Source organism: Pogona vitticeps, chromosome 15 (assembly GCF_051106095.1).
Source record: "Pogona vitticeps strain Pit_001003342236 chromosome 15, PviZW2.1, whole genome shotgun sequence".
NCBI classification, from domain to species: Eukaryota; Metazoa; Chordata; class Lepidosauria; order Squamata; family Agamidae; genus Pogona; species Pogona vitticeps.
The window spans coordinates 13,765,713-13,779,645 of NC_135797.1; the positions used below are offsets into that span (position 1 = coordinate 13,765,713).

Consider the following 13,933-nt stretch of genomic DNA (forward strand, 5'->3'; position numbering starts at 1 on the left):
TGGGTTACAAACTGGGAAAGAAGCCGCTGGAATCCGCCGGCTGTTGGCAATACCCCGTGCGACAGAGTTGCTTCCTGTTGTCGGGGCATCAGAAAAAAATCTTAGCAACCACGGTCAGCCTGGACCAGCCAGACGGGGGAAATTTACGCTTCTGGGTTTTGCTTCTCTTTTTAAACTCAGCACTGATGCAAGTTGTGAGATTCAGCAGAAGGGAGGTGCCAGCAGTGGGGTGGGGCGGCGCTGAAGCGCTCCTCTGCTTTAGCGCTGCACTGATAGGGCACATCTCACGGCCAACATCTGCTCTTTTGCAGGACCCTTCATGCGTGCTTCCCTCAATCGCAGGTCCTGACATTGTGCCGGGGTGCCGGGAGGCTCACCCAGTGGGCCACGGTGCTGCACCCTGCCCTCCCCATTTAGGGAGGGAGAGAAAAGGTCAAGGAAGTGGAGAAGCAGGAAGCAGGGAAGGCGTAAGACAGGAGAAACTAAGGAAAAACCCAGAGCAAACTTCATTGACAGATACTGTATCCGGATGACTGCACTGTTGCAAATGTGAAATCTTTGGAAGCCTGACTAGACACGTGGATTTAGGGACGCCTAAGTTAGCGTCAAAACAGCAAAGATCATGGCCACTGGTCCCATCACCTCCTGGGAAATAGAAGGGGAAGAGATGGAGGCAGTGACAGATTTTACTTTCTTGGGCTCCATGATCACTGCAGATGGGGACAGCAGCCCTGAAATTAAAAGACGCCTGCTTCTTGGGAGGAAAGCGATGACAAACCTCGACAGCATCTTAAAAAGCAGAGACATCACCTTGCCAACAAAAGTCCGCATAGTCAAAGCTATGGTTTTTCCTGTCGTGATGTATGGAAGTGAGAGCTGGACCATAAAGAAAGCTGACCGCCGAAGAATTGATGCCTTTGAATTGTGGTGCTGGAGAAGGCTCTTGAGAGTCCCCTGGACTGCAAGGAGAACAAACCTATCCATTTTCTGAAGGAAATCAACCCTGAGTGCTCCCTGGAAGGAGAGATCCTGAAGCTGAGGCTCCAGTACTTTGGCCATCTCATGAGAAGAGAAGACTCCCTGGAAAAGCCCCTGATGTTGGGAAAGTGTGACGGCAAGAGGAGAAGGGGATGAAAGAGGACAAGATGGATGGACAGGGTCATCGAAGCAACCAACATGAATTTGACCCAATTCCAGGAGGCAGTGGAAGACAGGAGGGCCTGGCGTGCTCTGGTCCATGGGGTCATGGAGAGTCGGACATGACTTAACGACTAAACAACCAAAAGCTAGCAAGTCCTGGATCAAATCAAGCCTGAATGATCTCTGGAGGCAACAATGTTGAGGACTGAGGCTGTTCTGCTTTGGGCACCTCGTGAGACGACAGGATTCCCTAGAAAAACACCATCCTGCTGGGAAAAGCGGAAGGCAACAGGAGAAGAGGAAGAGCCAATACGTGACGGACGGACTCCCTCAAGGATTCCAGTGGCCCGAGAGTTTGCAAGAGCTGAGGAGAGGCATTGAGGGCAGGATATTCTGGACGTCGCTCCTTCAAGGGGTCACAATAAATCAAGGGCAATTGGAGGGCACATAGCATCACCAACATGTATTTACTTATTCAAGGCCCTTTCCGTCAAGAGCGCTCTGCTTGGGTTGGGACTGAAAACTATTGGATTTTGCCCTTGAAGTTCTTGAGCAGGGAGGGTGTCAGCTGGCGGCCTCGCCTTTGTGTACCCAAACCACAGATATAAATTTTAATTACATCTGAATCTCAACCACCGCCCCTGAAAAACAGCTGGAGCCGAGCACCATTAGAAGCAAACCGGTTTAAACGATAAAGCCATTAAAGTTCTTAATCAAGTTACAGCCGTAGTAAATGCTTGCACTTTTTTTTTGCATTCTTCCATGAAAACCAACGATGTGTGGAAATCATGTTTATTCTCCTCTGGAAGAGAGAGAGAGAGAGGTTTGTTCTCCCCACCCCTGTTATTCTGGGCTAGAGTTTTTGCCCAGACCTGAATGAATTTTCTGCAGATCGCAAAGCACAGCGACTCGGCCAAATCTGAGAAATTCTGCAAGATTTGTTCACACAGATCAATCCATGTCATGACAGCTTGTTGTCCAGCGACCGCCAGCCTGCTAAGATCTAAAAGTCCTGGGTTCCAATCCTCCCTGGACCCTAGAAACTCCCACCATCTGCTAAACCTTGAACCTCCCACAGAGAAAGCCCTTTTAAGAAAGAATCATGGGCCATCAAGTTGATTCTGACTTAATGGCGACCTTTTCCAGGGTTTTCCAGGAAGAGAAATGGTTTTCCCTTCCCTTCTTCCGGGGTTGCCCTGGGACTCCTAGCCAGCTTGCCCAAGGCTACCCAGACGGGCTCTACTCCTGGGAGGCACCGCAGGGGAATCGAACTCCCAACCTCGGACTCCACAGCTGGAGACCTAACCTTCTGAGCTATCCAGGGTCACCATAAACTAGAAGCAACTTCCCAGCACAGAAAGAAACATTCAGCTGTTCTTAAGAACGTCCCTCTGGTGCCCCGAGATTCTCTTGAATGTTGAACCCTGGAAAGGGATGTTTCTCGAAGTCAGGCCAATTCTTTCGCTCCCGGAAGCCCTTCGCCTTTTTTGGCAAAGGTCACTTACCTCTCCGGAAGGTCAGCCTCGGCATCAAATCCACGGCCAGCGCCACGGACAACATCAGGATGCTGGCGAGGCGAGAAAACCAGCGGGGCTCCATGGTGCGTTACTGGCGTCTGGAAGCGTTGAGTAAGGCAGAAGAGAACTTCCGTTGTTAACTTGGTCGCTGGGGGTGGGGGGGGAAGAGAGAAGAGAAGACGGAAGTCACCATTAGGGTAGTAGCTGCTGTGTGGCATGGAGGATCGTCTGCAACGGAAATGGGGAACCACAGATCAGGTGTGTGTGCCACCCCCCCCTCCCGGGCCCCTTGTACTCTGCAGTTGCAAAAATATTTCCTTCTGTAAGAGAAATGGGGGGGGGGCTGGGATGCATCTGAGAGCAAATCCACGGTCCAGTCGTGATTCGCACTGGGGGCCCTGCTCTGGGGCCCCACAAGGAAACTCAGTCATTCACGCAAAAGCTCCCAGCGTGAGGTGGAGAGGGGACTCCGCCCCACACCGCAAACCTCGTCGCTTTTGAAATAACGGGTTTGCATGGGGGAGGGACTGTTTTCCCTACACCTTCCAGTGATGGTGCATAGGTTAAGGTGGCCGAGAGCCCTCTTTTAGGGAGCACAGTCCTCGCCTGCCCTCTGCCAGGTACAATCAAGCGACAGGAAGGCAGATTTCGGCTGAAGATCAGGAAAAACTTCCTAATTGTAAGAGCAGTATGATGATGGAACCCATGACCTCATGGGGAGGGGGCGAGCGCTCCAGTGCCAGAGGCCTTCGAGAGAAATTTAGGCAACCACCTTTTAGATCTGCTTTGATTTGGATGCCTGCCTTGATCAAGGGGTTGGACTAGACAGCCTTAAGAGGCCCCTTCCAACTCCGTTAGTCTATGCTTTAACTAATCCTCCTTTTGAAGGTTCAAGGACCACCAAGAGGGAAAGGCTCAGCCAGTGGGAGGTGCCGGGCCGGTAAAATGTACGTACACCCATTCCAGCAACAGCTGTCATTTTAAAGTTTGCAACCTCTACATATTGATAATCATCGGCCTTTCTTGGAAACACCCCCTTCTTGGACTACCACGTTCAGTATCTTCCACCCATTTTGAAAGTTGTAATCATCCTCATCATCTTAGAACAGCAGAGCTGGAGGGGACCCTCTGGATCATCCAGTCAAGGAGGCCCAGTGGGGGGGATTCGAATTCCCAACCTCTGGCTCCTCAGCCAGATAGTCCAAACATGCAACATCTAGGGTCTGATCAGCATTTTCGTCCTGGTCTGCCATCAATGCACCAGTTAGTTACCAAGTTATTTGAATTATATCCCTTCATTCCTGCCAGATCTAACACTTAAAGCCATTTTACAGGCATGCAAACATTTTTTAAAAAAAATTGTCTGCAGAGTTTTATATTATGCCAGTTGGTGACTCAGAAATCAGGAGGAAACAAACAACACAGATTTGAATAAAGTTGCACGTGCATCGTTCATTTCTTATAGCTTAGTCCTCAAAAGGTCATCTAGTCTGACCCCCGTGCTCACACAGGAAAAGGGTCCCCGGAAGGTGGCCAGTTCTAACTCTCCTCCTTCAGACTTCTTCAAGGAATGTCAAAAGTAGGACATTTTTAAAATCCCATTCATCCTGTTACACTGTTTGCATAGTAAAGTCTGTGTTTGCAAAAAAATTGGTTACAAACTATTCTTTTTCTTAAAATAAGCAAATGAAAAAAAGCACTTTTCGAAGCAGGCGAGATGCTTTGGAAAAAAAATCCCTTTGTTGAAACCCTGCAGCTTGCTGGTTCACGTGGGACCCTCGTGTGTGCAGGATTTCGCTCGGTGAGAAATATTGCCTGTTTTCTGCCCGTCTCTCCTGGTTCGAAAAGCGCTTTTTTTATTTGCTTATTTTAAGAAAAAGAATAGTTTGTAACCCTTTTTGCAAACACGGACTTTACTATGCAACAGTGTAACAGGATGAACGGGATGTTAAAAAAGATAAATGAAAATTAAAGCAGGCCGAGGCAACTTTGTTAAAAGGAAACTGAATTCTTTTTCAGGCACTAAAGGCTTGCTCGAAACCGCATCGAAATATTTGCATTGTTTCCTGAGTGCTCTTAGGTGCAAAAAATGAAAAAAACAAAAAAAAACATTAGAAGATGTAGGTGGAGCAGAATGTGGCAGGAAGTTATTATTTAAGATTGCAACTTAAATCGGTAATGAGGAGCTGTGAACCTCTGGAAGATTCATGGGAGGTTCAAGCCCTTGAATCCGGAAGCCTCCCCGGGCTTTTAATCCCCAGCATCTCCACTAGACAGTCAGCTCAGAAATGGATAGTATCTTTTCCCTCTGGTGACACACTTCCTTCAAAGCTCCATGCCCGAGCAGGCACACAAAAAAACCTGCAATATCGCTGTGGACGGTGACTCAATGCAAGCAAGCTCCTTTGCACAGGGATGTGGACAAAGAGACTGCTCTGTGGTATCTACCCCCCACCCCGGCTTGTTCCACCCTCCCCCCTCCACCAGTTCTGCTTCCGGACTTAGATCACTTTGTCTAAGAAACGAGCCCTTTGCGGTGCAAGGCAGGACCGTGCCATGCTTTGCAATGATGCCCTGACAGGCAACCTGTCCAGTGTTTCTGGTTTGGCACCCGCCCTGCTCGTCAGCCGGGTACGCAAATGAAGCTCAGGGCTGCCGCGCATAATGACATGCAGACGAGCAAGGCTTGCTTTATGTTTTGCTGATGGCGCACCACCCGGGCCGGCCGGGCGTCTGTCTTGCAAGCTTCCTTTGTTGTTCCTGCTGATGCTGTGGCCTCACGTTGAGCCCGCGTCTCTCCTTCACTCCTCTCCCGCTGGAAATGTCAGCCTCTAACCACAGATATTCCTCAGATAAACCAGTTAAATAGCCACAAAGACCTTGGGCCCTGAGCTCATAAATCCAAGGCAAGATCTGATGAAGGCTGGGGCGGGATGTAGTCAAAAGTATCTGAGAACTGCAGGGCCGGAAGGGGCCTTGAAGAGATCATCCAGTCTAGCCCGCCTTTTGGAGGCATGGGGGGGGGATTTGAACTCCCAGCTCTGAAGCCAGGGACCTGAAACCACGCAGCTACCCAGCCGTTCTTTCTGCAACAATGTTGGCACCGCGAGCCGTCCACGGGTTTTGAGTTTTTGATTATTTCAAGAATGAGCAGCAGGGTCAAAGAGGTGGCTCCGGGTTCGGATCTAGCGCCTGTAGGCAAGCGAAGGGATCCTGGAGGGACCGCCTTGAAAAGCAACCTTGATGTGGATGGTCTAATTAAACTCTCAAGCAATGCTTTTAATATGCTGAGCCTTATCGGTAGTATAGTCCTCTATCTGGCCTAAAATATATATCCGTCTATCCAGCTGAGATAAGGCTTTCTGGTTAAAGGTGCATTTTTATATTATTTTTTACAATTGTGTGATGCTCTGGGGTGAATCGAGAGCCGTCGCTCCCTTTTGGGCTGACCCGCTCCGCAGGATTGTTGTGCTCCTGTTATCTTTCTGAACAGCGGTTCAAGGCCAAAGAGGCAGAGCCGGGGAGACGCCAACAATGGGACATGAGGAATATGCCAGCTAGCAAATCCTCCTTTTTTTCTCCTCCTCTCTGGGGTGTTACAAACATCAGCCTCCAAACAAGCTGCTGACAGACATGTGACAGGCCGATAAGGCTCAGCCACGAGGCGTCACCTTTTTCCTGGCGGCTCGGTGACCTCCGTCCGTGGCCTCGTTGCTGTGTGTCGGCCTTCCGATGACTCAGAAGCGTGGAAGGAAGGGTGGGGGAAGTCCTGGTGTCACAGGAGCCTCTGGATCTGAAGTTAGAATCGTCAGGTTGCAGAAGGAATTGCAAGGATCATCTAGTCCATCATCCACAACCCTCCACCTCTGGATTCCCCTCGCACTCCCAAATGGACTATGAAACACAACAAAAAGATGTTTTGCCACAAATCCTAAATATTGCGGCAGCGGAGCTCCTTGGAGGAAAAGGTGGAACATACAGTAAATGCAACGAGCCAATGAAGAACAGATAAAGCCAGGCCTCCCTTTAATCCTGATGCATTCCCATGTTTATCACAAGCTCACGTGGATTTCCGTCCATCTTTTTTTTCTTTGTCATCCTGTCGTTTTGCCTCACATTTTGCTTCCAAAATGATGTGCCGTTTCAGTTTCCGTCTCTTGGACCCGGAAACACCAACGCCGATGCAAAGGGAAGATCCAGTCACAAAGGAGTTTAAAGGCTGTGCCCCCCCAGTAAACGGATAAATCACCCAGCTACCCTGCCACGTCCCGAGACAGGAATCCAACCTTTGGGGAAAGGTTGAGGAAAAAAACCTTATGTTTCTTCCTCATGATGGATCTCGGGCTTGGGAAGCAGGGTTTTAACGCTGAGATCCAGTGTGCATCCTTACGACGCTGAGCCAGCTCCCGATATGTCCCAGCACTATAAGTCAACTGAGCGTGTGGGCAACCCCATGTTGAAGGCGCTGACCAGTCCATCGCAGGAAGTGGAAAAGAGGCAAAAGGACCAAAGGAAAGAGAGGAACATAAACGCCAAAAGCTGTTTTTGGAAATACATCACTGTTCGCGAAAGCGTCCAACTCAGGATTTCTCTTCTGACCCACCGTGGAAAGGATTTTCATCGATCATAAAGAGTGCCTGTGCCTTTAAAAACCATCCAAATGAAATAAATTAGCTGTGCTTGTTTTTTTCATCCTCTTGGGAGGGACGCAAGGTTCCTAGAAATGCCTGTTCCCTTAATTCTGGTTTAGTTTTTAAATGGTCCCCATGAAAGGACCGTGCCCAGGAAAGCAAAAGGCAGAGGAGGGGGGAACCCAGGGCAAGTCGGAGGAAAGGAATCCTTTGTGTAAACAGCAAAAAATGTTCTGGTTAAGGCACAAAAGTTTAGAGATGCATTTTTGGCTGGCAGAGGAGAATTCTCAGCTGACTCCCGGGGAGAGGCCGCGATCTTTACTCATTCCTTTGGGATCCCCCCAAATCGGGACAGTCCAAAACTTTGAAGCAAGGGTGGGTTTCCCAATTTATCCTCCCTCCCCATAACTAGCTGTGGGCCACCCCATTTCCCACAGGAAAATGGGCATCCAGTTCCAGCTCTGGATGACTCCTCTTGATGGGGGTGAATCTGTTCCGAAGGATGATGCTGGCCATTTCTGGCAGGGGTACGACTTATCCCAAACACAAAACAGATCTATTTCTGCCGCTGCCTCTCCCACGGCTGTCGTTCACACACTTCGGACGCCAGGTCAATTTATAATTAGCGCTACGAGAAATAACACAGAGCACCTGCCGGAGGACAGATGCTATAAACGTAATTGAGGCAGGCTAAAAATAAAAAGACATGATTTTCGCGGAAACGCACGTTCTATAAATCGGAAGGGAAAAAGCCCAGAAGCGGATGTGCGGTTCACGAGCGACCAGGAGAAATCTGCGTCAGGCTGAAGGTTATGAGGACCACAGTAATGCAAATGTACGCCAGCTTTCAGGTCACACAGAGCGCCTTCTCAGGCGAGCTCGGAATTGGGGAACCGATCTTCTCTCAGGACTTCCAGCCTCCAAACAAATGTAAAACCTTTTTAAAATATATCTTTTTATGGCTCAATAATGATATTCCATGCTGGGGGGGGGGATTTTTGCTGTGTTTGGGGGTTCATGCAAGACTCCTTAAGTTCTCCTGTTTTAAAAAACTGGGTACCCTTTTTAGGGTCTCCAAGTATAGCAATAGAGGCCGAGGCAATTCTGCATTTCCTCAGACCAGGAAAACAGCCCCCCCCCACACACCTCGGCTCAGTCAGTTCCCCTCGATGGAAACTTTGGCCCCCCGAGGGGACCCCCCACCAGAGCCCCCTTTCTCCCTCAAAACCTGAAGCTGGCGCAGGAAAGCGGAGTCCCCCCCCCTTTCCTCGCCTGACACCCAGAACCATCTCCAGGCTTCAAACCAACAAAAATCTCATTCTTCAGGACGTGGCCAGACAGAGAGGCCCGTCCCATGGAGACGGGGTGTCCCAAAAGGTGGAGAGACGGGGGGGTTTACCTTTCCAGGGGTGTGTGGAAGCCAGGCTGCGTTTGTGGCCATCTTTGGGGGAGACGCAAAGCGTTTAGACTCCTTTGGGTCTTCTCTGAGTCCCGTGGAACCCTGGCCACGCAAGGGGATGCCGGTGGGTGTCCAGCGTGGCTCGATTCTCCGCAGAAGGCGATACAATGGCTTTTGGTCTCTCTCTCTCTCCTGGATCAGGCAGGAATTCCAGAGGGAAGGCCCCATTTCCTGCCTCCGAGGGTCGTGGCCCTCATCCCCGTGGCGGGCATCTCCTCCGGGGCCTCATTTGGCCTGGGTGAAGCCACCCAGAAACGGCCGGGGGGGGGGGATTCGTTTCCCCAAGAGAAGGAGAGAGTAAGGCAGGCTGTTGTTGAGAGTCAGGAAACCAGAAAGTCCACCATCCGGCTCGTTCCTGCGCCGTCTTTCTCTTTCGGGCGAAATAACAACACCGCGACCCGACAAGTCCCAACACATCAAGGGCTCAACACCTTCTGAAGCAAGCCGAGGCACGGCCTCGCACACGACGCGCCTCGCGGGGAGGAGGAGGAGATTTACCACCGAGGTTGCAGGATCGGTCGACTAAAGTCTGGGGTTTCTGTCTCGGCGGCTGCAGACGGTGGCCCAGGATGCCTGGCTTCGTCGAATTCCTGGTTCTTGGAAGCTTTCCAGGCGTTGACTCCCGGCCGGTGGAACTCCCCGCCCCTTGAGACCGGCCAGATCGCAAAACCATCTGGAAAGCTTGTTTGGGTTGGCATTCAGACAGCCACCTTAAAAAAAAACAACAACTCAGCCCCAGGTCCTTGGGCTTAAAAAGGGGACAAACCTGCCTGGAAATCCGGGAGGGTGGGGTGGGGAAGGAAATGTCCCGCTTGCACAGAAAGGAAACAGTGCAATCACCATGACCCTTGTTTCATTTCTGCTTCACAAAACAAGTTCGGCCGTAGGACTGTGTGGGCTCAGTGGTTAGAGCGTGGGGGGCTAAGACTTGAAGGAGTGGGGATCAAATCCCCGCTTGGCTACAAAAGTCCCTGGGCAAGCCTGCACCGTTCCACACCGTCTCTCAGCCTGGTCTGCTCTGCAGGGGTGTCGTGAGGAGGATGTGAAGAAGAGGAAGGGAAACACGTGCCATGCCTTGAGCTTCGTCGCAAGCAAGCAAGCAAACAAATAAATGCACAAGAGCGGGTCCAAGGAAAAAAGTTGGCAACCCCAGCTAAACCAAGTTCAACAACCCATGTGAAGCAGCCACAGGGAGACTTTTAATGTACATCTTAAAAATATTTTAAAGTGTTTTTTGAAATATGTAAAAAAATATTTAATTATAAAATAATTAAAAATATTTTAAAATATTTTTACTTTTTTTTAAAAAAAAATCTTTTTTTTAAAAAAAGCAAACAGGCCATTAGAAACCCCCACCACAGGCTGCCTTTACGGATCCATTTTGAGAAGCAAATCTGGGAACTGGGAAATCTCACAACTGGGGAATTTTTTCCACCACCCCCCCAGCCCGTAAAGGCTGTAACGGCTGCCTCTTAATTACCTCATAAAAGCAGTTCCCCTGACTGCAACGACGATGAGGTGCGGAAAAACTTGAGGGCAGGATTCTCTCTGTAACAAACCCAAAGGACACAATCCGCTTAGAATCCCCGCGTCTGGCCTGCCTGTCCCTCTTGCTCCCTTCCCCACAGGTTGCAAAACATATTACTTTTTTTAAAATAAAAAAAATAATATTTAAAGCAGGCGTCTACTAAAAAATGGAGTGGCAGCGACCACAGCCAGAAGCGAAGGACAACAATCTTAAAAGATGGTCCTGTGTTGGACAAGAAGCATCTTCTTTTGCCTATGGGTATGTGTTGCCGTTTGTTGCAACCTCGCAGGCTGCCCTTCGTGGGTGTGGCTGGGAGGGACCTTTTCTGGACTGGGGTGGCTGTCAATCTATTCAGCAGTAACCAATGGTTCTTTCCTTGCCTCTGATTTCTAAGAGAGCCCCGCCTCTCTGCTTCTGAACTCTTTCCCTCTCGGTGGTCTGTTGGAAGCGTTCAACCGAGTCTGTTGAGGTCTGCTGCTAGAGGCAGACATGTTTGGTTAGCTGGCTGCTTGATCTCGTCAACAGAGATAGCTCAGTGGTTTAGGTATCTGGCTGTGAGTTCGAGTCCCCACTGAGCTTCCTAGGAGTAGAGCCAGCCTCTGTAACATTTGGACCAGCTGCAGAATATGGTAATGGCAAAACACTTCTGGATACGCTCAGGACCTAGCAAACCCCGAAAAAGCCTCACCTTAAATCGAAAGTGACTTGATGGGATGGGGTTATTATTACAGGTGGTGAAAACTACTTTCAAAGCTGCTGGGAGGGGTTTTAAAGGTGCCCTTTCTGTACCCAGCGTGGCATTCTCGCCCCCTTTCGCCCCCTTGCCTCTCCGGCCACCCTGACCTCCTCCTTACCTCCCCTTTCCTCCGGGTCCACCTCCACTGCCCCTCCGGCCCCTTTTGGATGCTGCCCAGACCCCGGCAGTCTTGGTGGTCCCCCGGTTGCCCCCAGCGCCAGGGCTGTCATGCCAGCTGGCCCTACTATGACCTCACCAGCCCCGAGCCAATGGCCACCAAGAGGTGGAGAAAGACAGGCAAAGGCTATTTCAAAAAAAGCACTGAGTCCTCATCATGATCCATCATGGACAGAGCGCTTGGGGAAGGCAGTGCGGTGCAGTGGTTATCAAGTCGGATCTGGGGAGATCCAGGTTCCAAGCCCCCTCTCCTTTTGGCCTACCTCGCCAGGTTGTGGTGGGGATAAAAGGAAAGAGGAGAAAAAGACACGCCTGCCTTACAGAAAAGGACGCCCCTTTTAAAGCGCTGGAATGTTATAAATAAGAACAGAACTTTTAAACGTTGACACATCTACACGAACACACACGGAAAGAGAACTCTGAAGGTTGTGTTTTTCAAAGGAATGAATTGCGTGACTCATAACTTCTCCGCAGCCGAGCGGCCAGGATTGTGAGCGTCACTCCAGTCACAGAAGGACATAATTGACTCTCCTGGGCCATTAAAGGCTGCCTTGCCCCCAAAATACACATAAGTCCTTTCTGGTTCATCTGTAAGGAAACCGAAACTTTTCTTTCTTTTTTTCTCGTTCACATGTCTCCGAGTGAGTTATTGAGGCAGGAAGTGCCGGTTGATGAGAAAAAGGGGTGGCCTAATCTGGGGAGGGGGGACTTGAAGCTATTCTGCACGGTGAACGCCCGCACTTCTGTTGAACAGCTTAGAAGAATTTAACCAGAAATTCAAAACTCTGCAAGACAGAGGACCTAGATTTAGTTCACCATGCCTTTATTTTTTTTTTTTGGGGGGGGGCGCTCTGGGACCTGGTGGTTTGCCCGAGGCTACACAAGGCTGGCTCATTTCTGATGGACAGAGAACAAACTCTCATATTCCAGCTGGCTTTGTGCGTGGGGAGGTTACCTTTTTTTTGAATGAAACTCCCAGGCCGGTTGAGGGTTTCTAGTAAGGGAGGGTGGGGTGGAATGACATTTACAAGGCTATCCTATCAAATAGCATTACAGGATTCACCAAAATGCTGTTTGCCACTTTATCTGGGACCGAGTAGACGCCGCATGCAATTCCCCCGTCTCTGTTTTGGCTACGACACAATCTCTTTCTCCGGTGGAACTCTGGAATTATTTTGTCACGAGATTTCTTGCATGCACCCCCTCGCTTTCCTCCTGCTGTAAAGACTCGGCCGTTTGTGTGTTTCTGCCCGGCTGATAAGTGAAAGAAATGAAAAGCAACGGAAGGACAGGAAAAACGAGGCCAGCCCCACAAATGGAAAAATAAAACAGGCCGGGAAGGGCCACACTCCGGAGGAAGTGGCTGGCGATGGATAAACAGCCCGTCCGGAACAATTCCGTCGGTCTTAAAAGGTGCCACACGATTCTTGCGCTGTTTTGCTGTGAACTCTTCGGAATTTTTTTAAAAAAACATGCTGCTCTATTGCCTGGTGCCAATATTTCAGAAGCAAATCTAAAAGAGGATTTTGGAAGAGAAACAGATGCTACAGAGAGCCCGAGATGAGGGCTGGAAGCGTGTCCGTGTTGGAGAGACATGATTCAGGCAGAGTGTTGTGCTTGAGGTGTCAGACTCCCAAGATAGCCCGTGTTTAAGACCTGAAGGACTGGCACAAATGAAAGCTAGTCTAATCTGCGAGGAAAGCTTGACCTGTGCACTCAGATGCTTTACAACGGTTAAGGAATTCCACCTTCCAATGATGGGTTATCTCATCCATTTCTGCCTTCACGTCTCCCTGATGTGCTGGTTTCTCCACTCTTTTCTTCTTTGGTGGACTAAAGGCTGTACCTTGTGGGCTGTGGTGCTTCCGACTAAAGAGGAGAACACTTGACCCCCTGCCATAGAAAGCTAGCATCTCAGGGCAGAGAAAAGGTAGTGATTCTCCACAACGCTAGAACATTTTTTAAAAATATAATTACGTTGGATCTGGAGATCGGAGGGCCAGCTGTAGAATACTTTTAGTACCACTTAGAATTAAGGCATTAACCAAGAAACAATTCTGCTCAAAATGCCTTCAAAAAGTAACTTTTGAAAGTAACGGGGTGCAACTCCATACACCTGAGTAGCTAAGGAGTGACTTGCTGCTTAAAAAGTAATTTGATAAGGACTCACTGTGTTACACATTCCCCCAGAAGTAACTAGTTACTGTAATGCAGTTTCATGCAACCTCTGATCTATACATTCTATGGGTTCCCTCTGCACTGCCCTCCCGACCTTTTGGGCTGTACACTTTTTGCAGTTGCCAGTTGTCTGCAAAAATGCACTTCTAACATGGGCAGAAGTACTCTTCCCCCTCCCCTTACTTGTTGGTTTCCATTTGCTTTTAAAGCTGTTCCGTGTCTCAACATGCTCCTTTTATGGTATTTTTAAAACGCTGTTATTTGTTTTATTTTATGGCCACTTCCCTTGAATACTGTGGGGAAGGAGAGAAAGACAGGTGAAAGATGAATAAAGGAGTGGACCCTGAGGATTAGGCTCAAAATTGAATTTTCCCTGCCATCGGTTTGTGGTTTGCTGGGGCTTTCATTTCCTGCAGGCTGATCGAAAGCAAAAGAACAGGGCAGATAAAATCAGGATCCAGAATCATATCAAGATTCCCCTTTTCGAGGAATGTGTGTAGAGGAAATGCTTTACCTACAGCCCAGCTTAAAGGATAAAGGGGGACATATAACAAAGGAACAGAAAGC

At 49.4% G+C, this 13,933-nt stretch overlaps 1 protein-coding gene across 5 annotated transcripts in view; it reads right to left on the minus strand.

Moving 5' to 3' along the window:
- Window positions 1–13,933, minus strand: part of SEMA4A (semaphorin 4A) — a 39,074-nt gene that overhangs the window by 16,937 nt on the left and 8,204 nt on the right. For 2 of the 5 annotated variants that reach the window (XM_020815247.3, XM_078382123.1), the window contains exons 3-4: window positions 10,228–10,295; window positions 2,646–2,805 (exon numbers count right to left, since the gene is read on the minus strand). In XM_020815247.3, the coding sequence (XP_020670906.3) occupies window positions 2,646–2,739 (94 nt within the window). In that variant the 5' untranslated portion in view covers window positions 2,740–2,805; window positions 10,228–10,295. Of the gene's footprint in view, window positions 1–2,645; window positions 2,806–8,687; window positions 8,968–10,227; window positions 10,296–13,933 lie in introns of those variants that run through there. The other 3 variants (XM_020815249.3, XM_078382124.1, XM_020815250.3) reach the window with 2 other exon arrangements.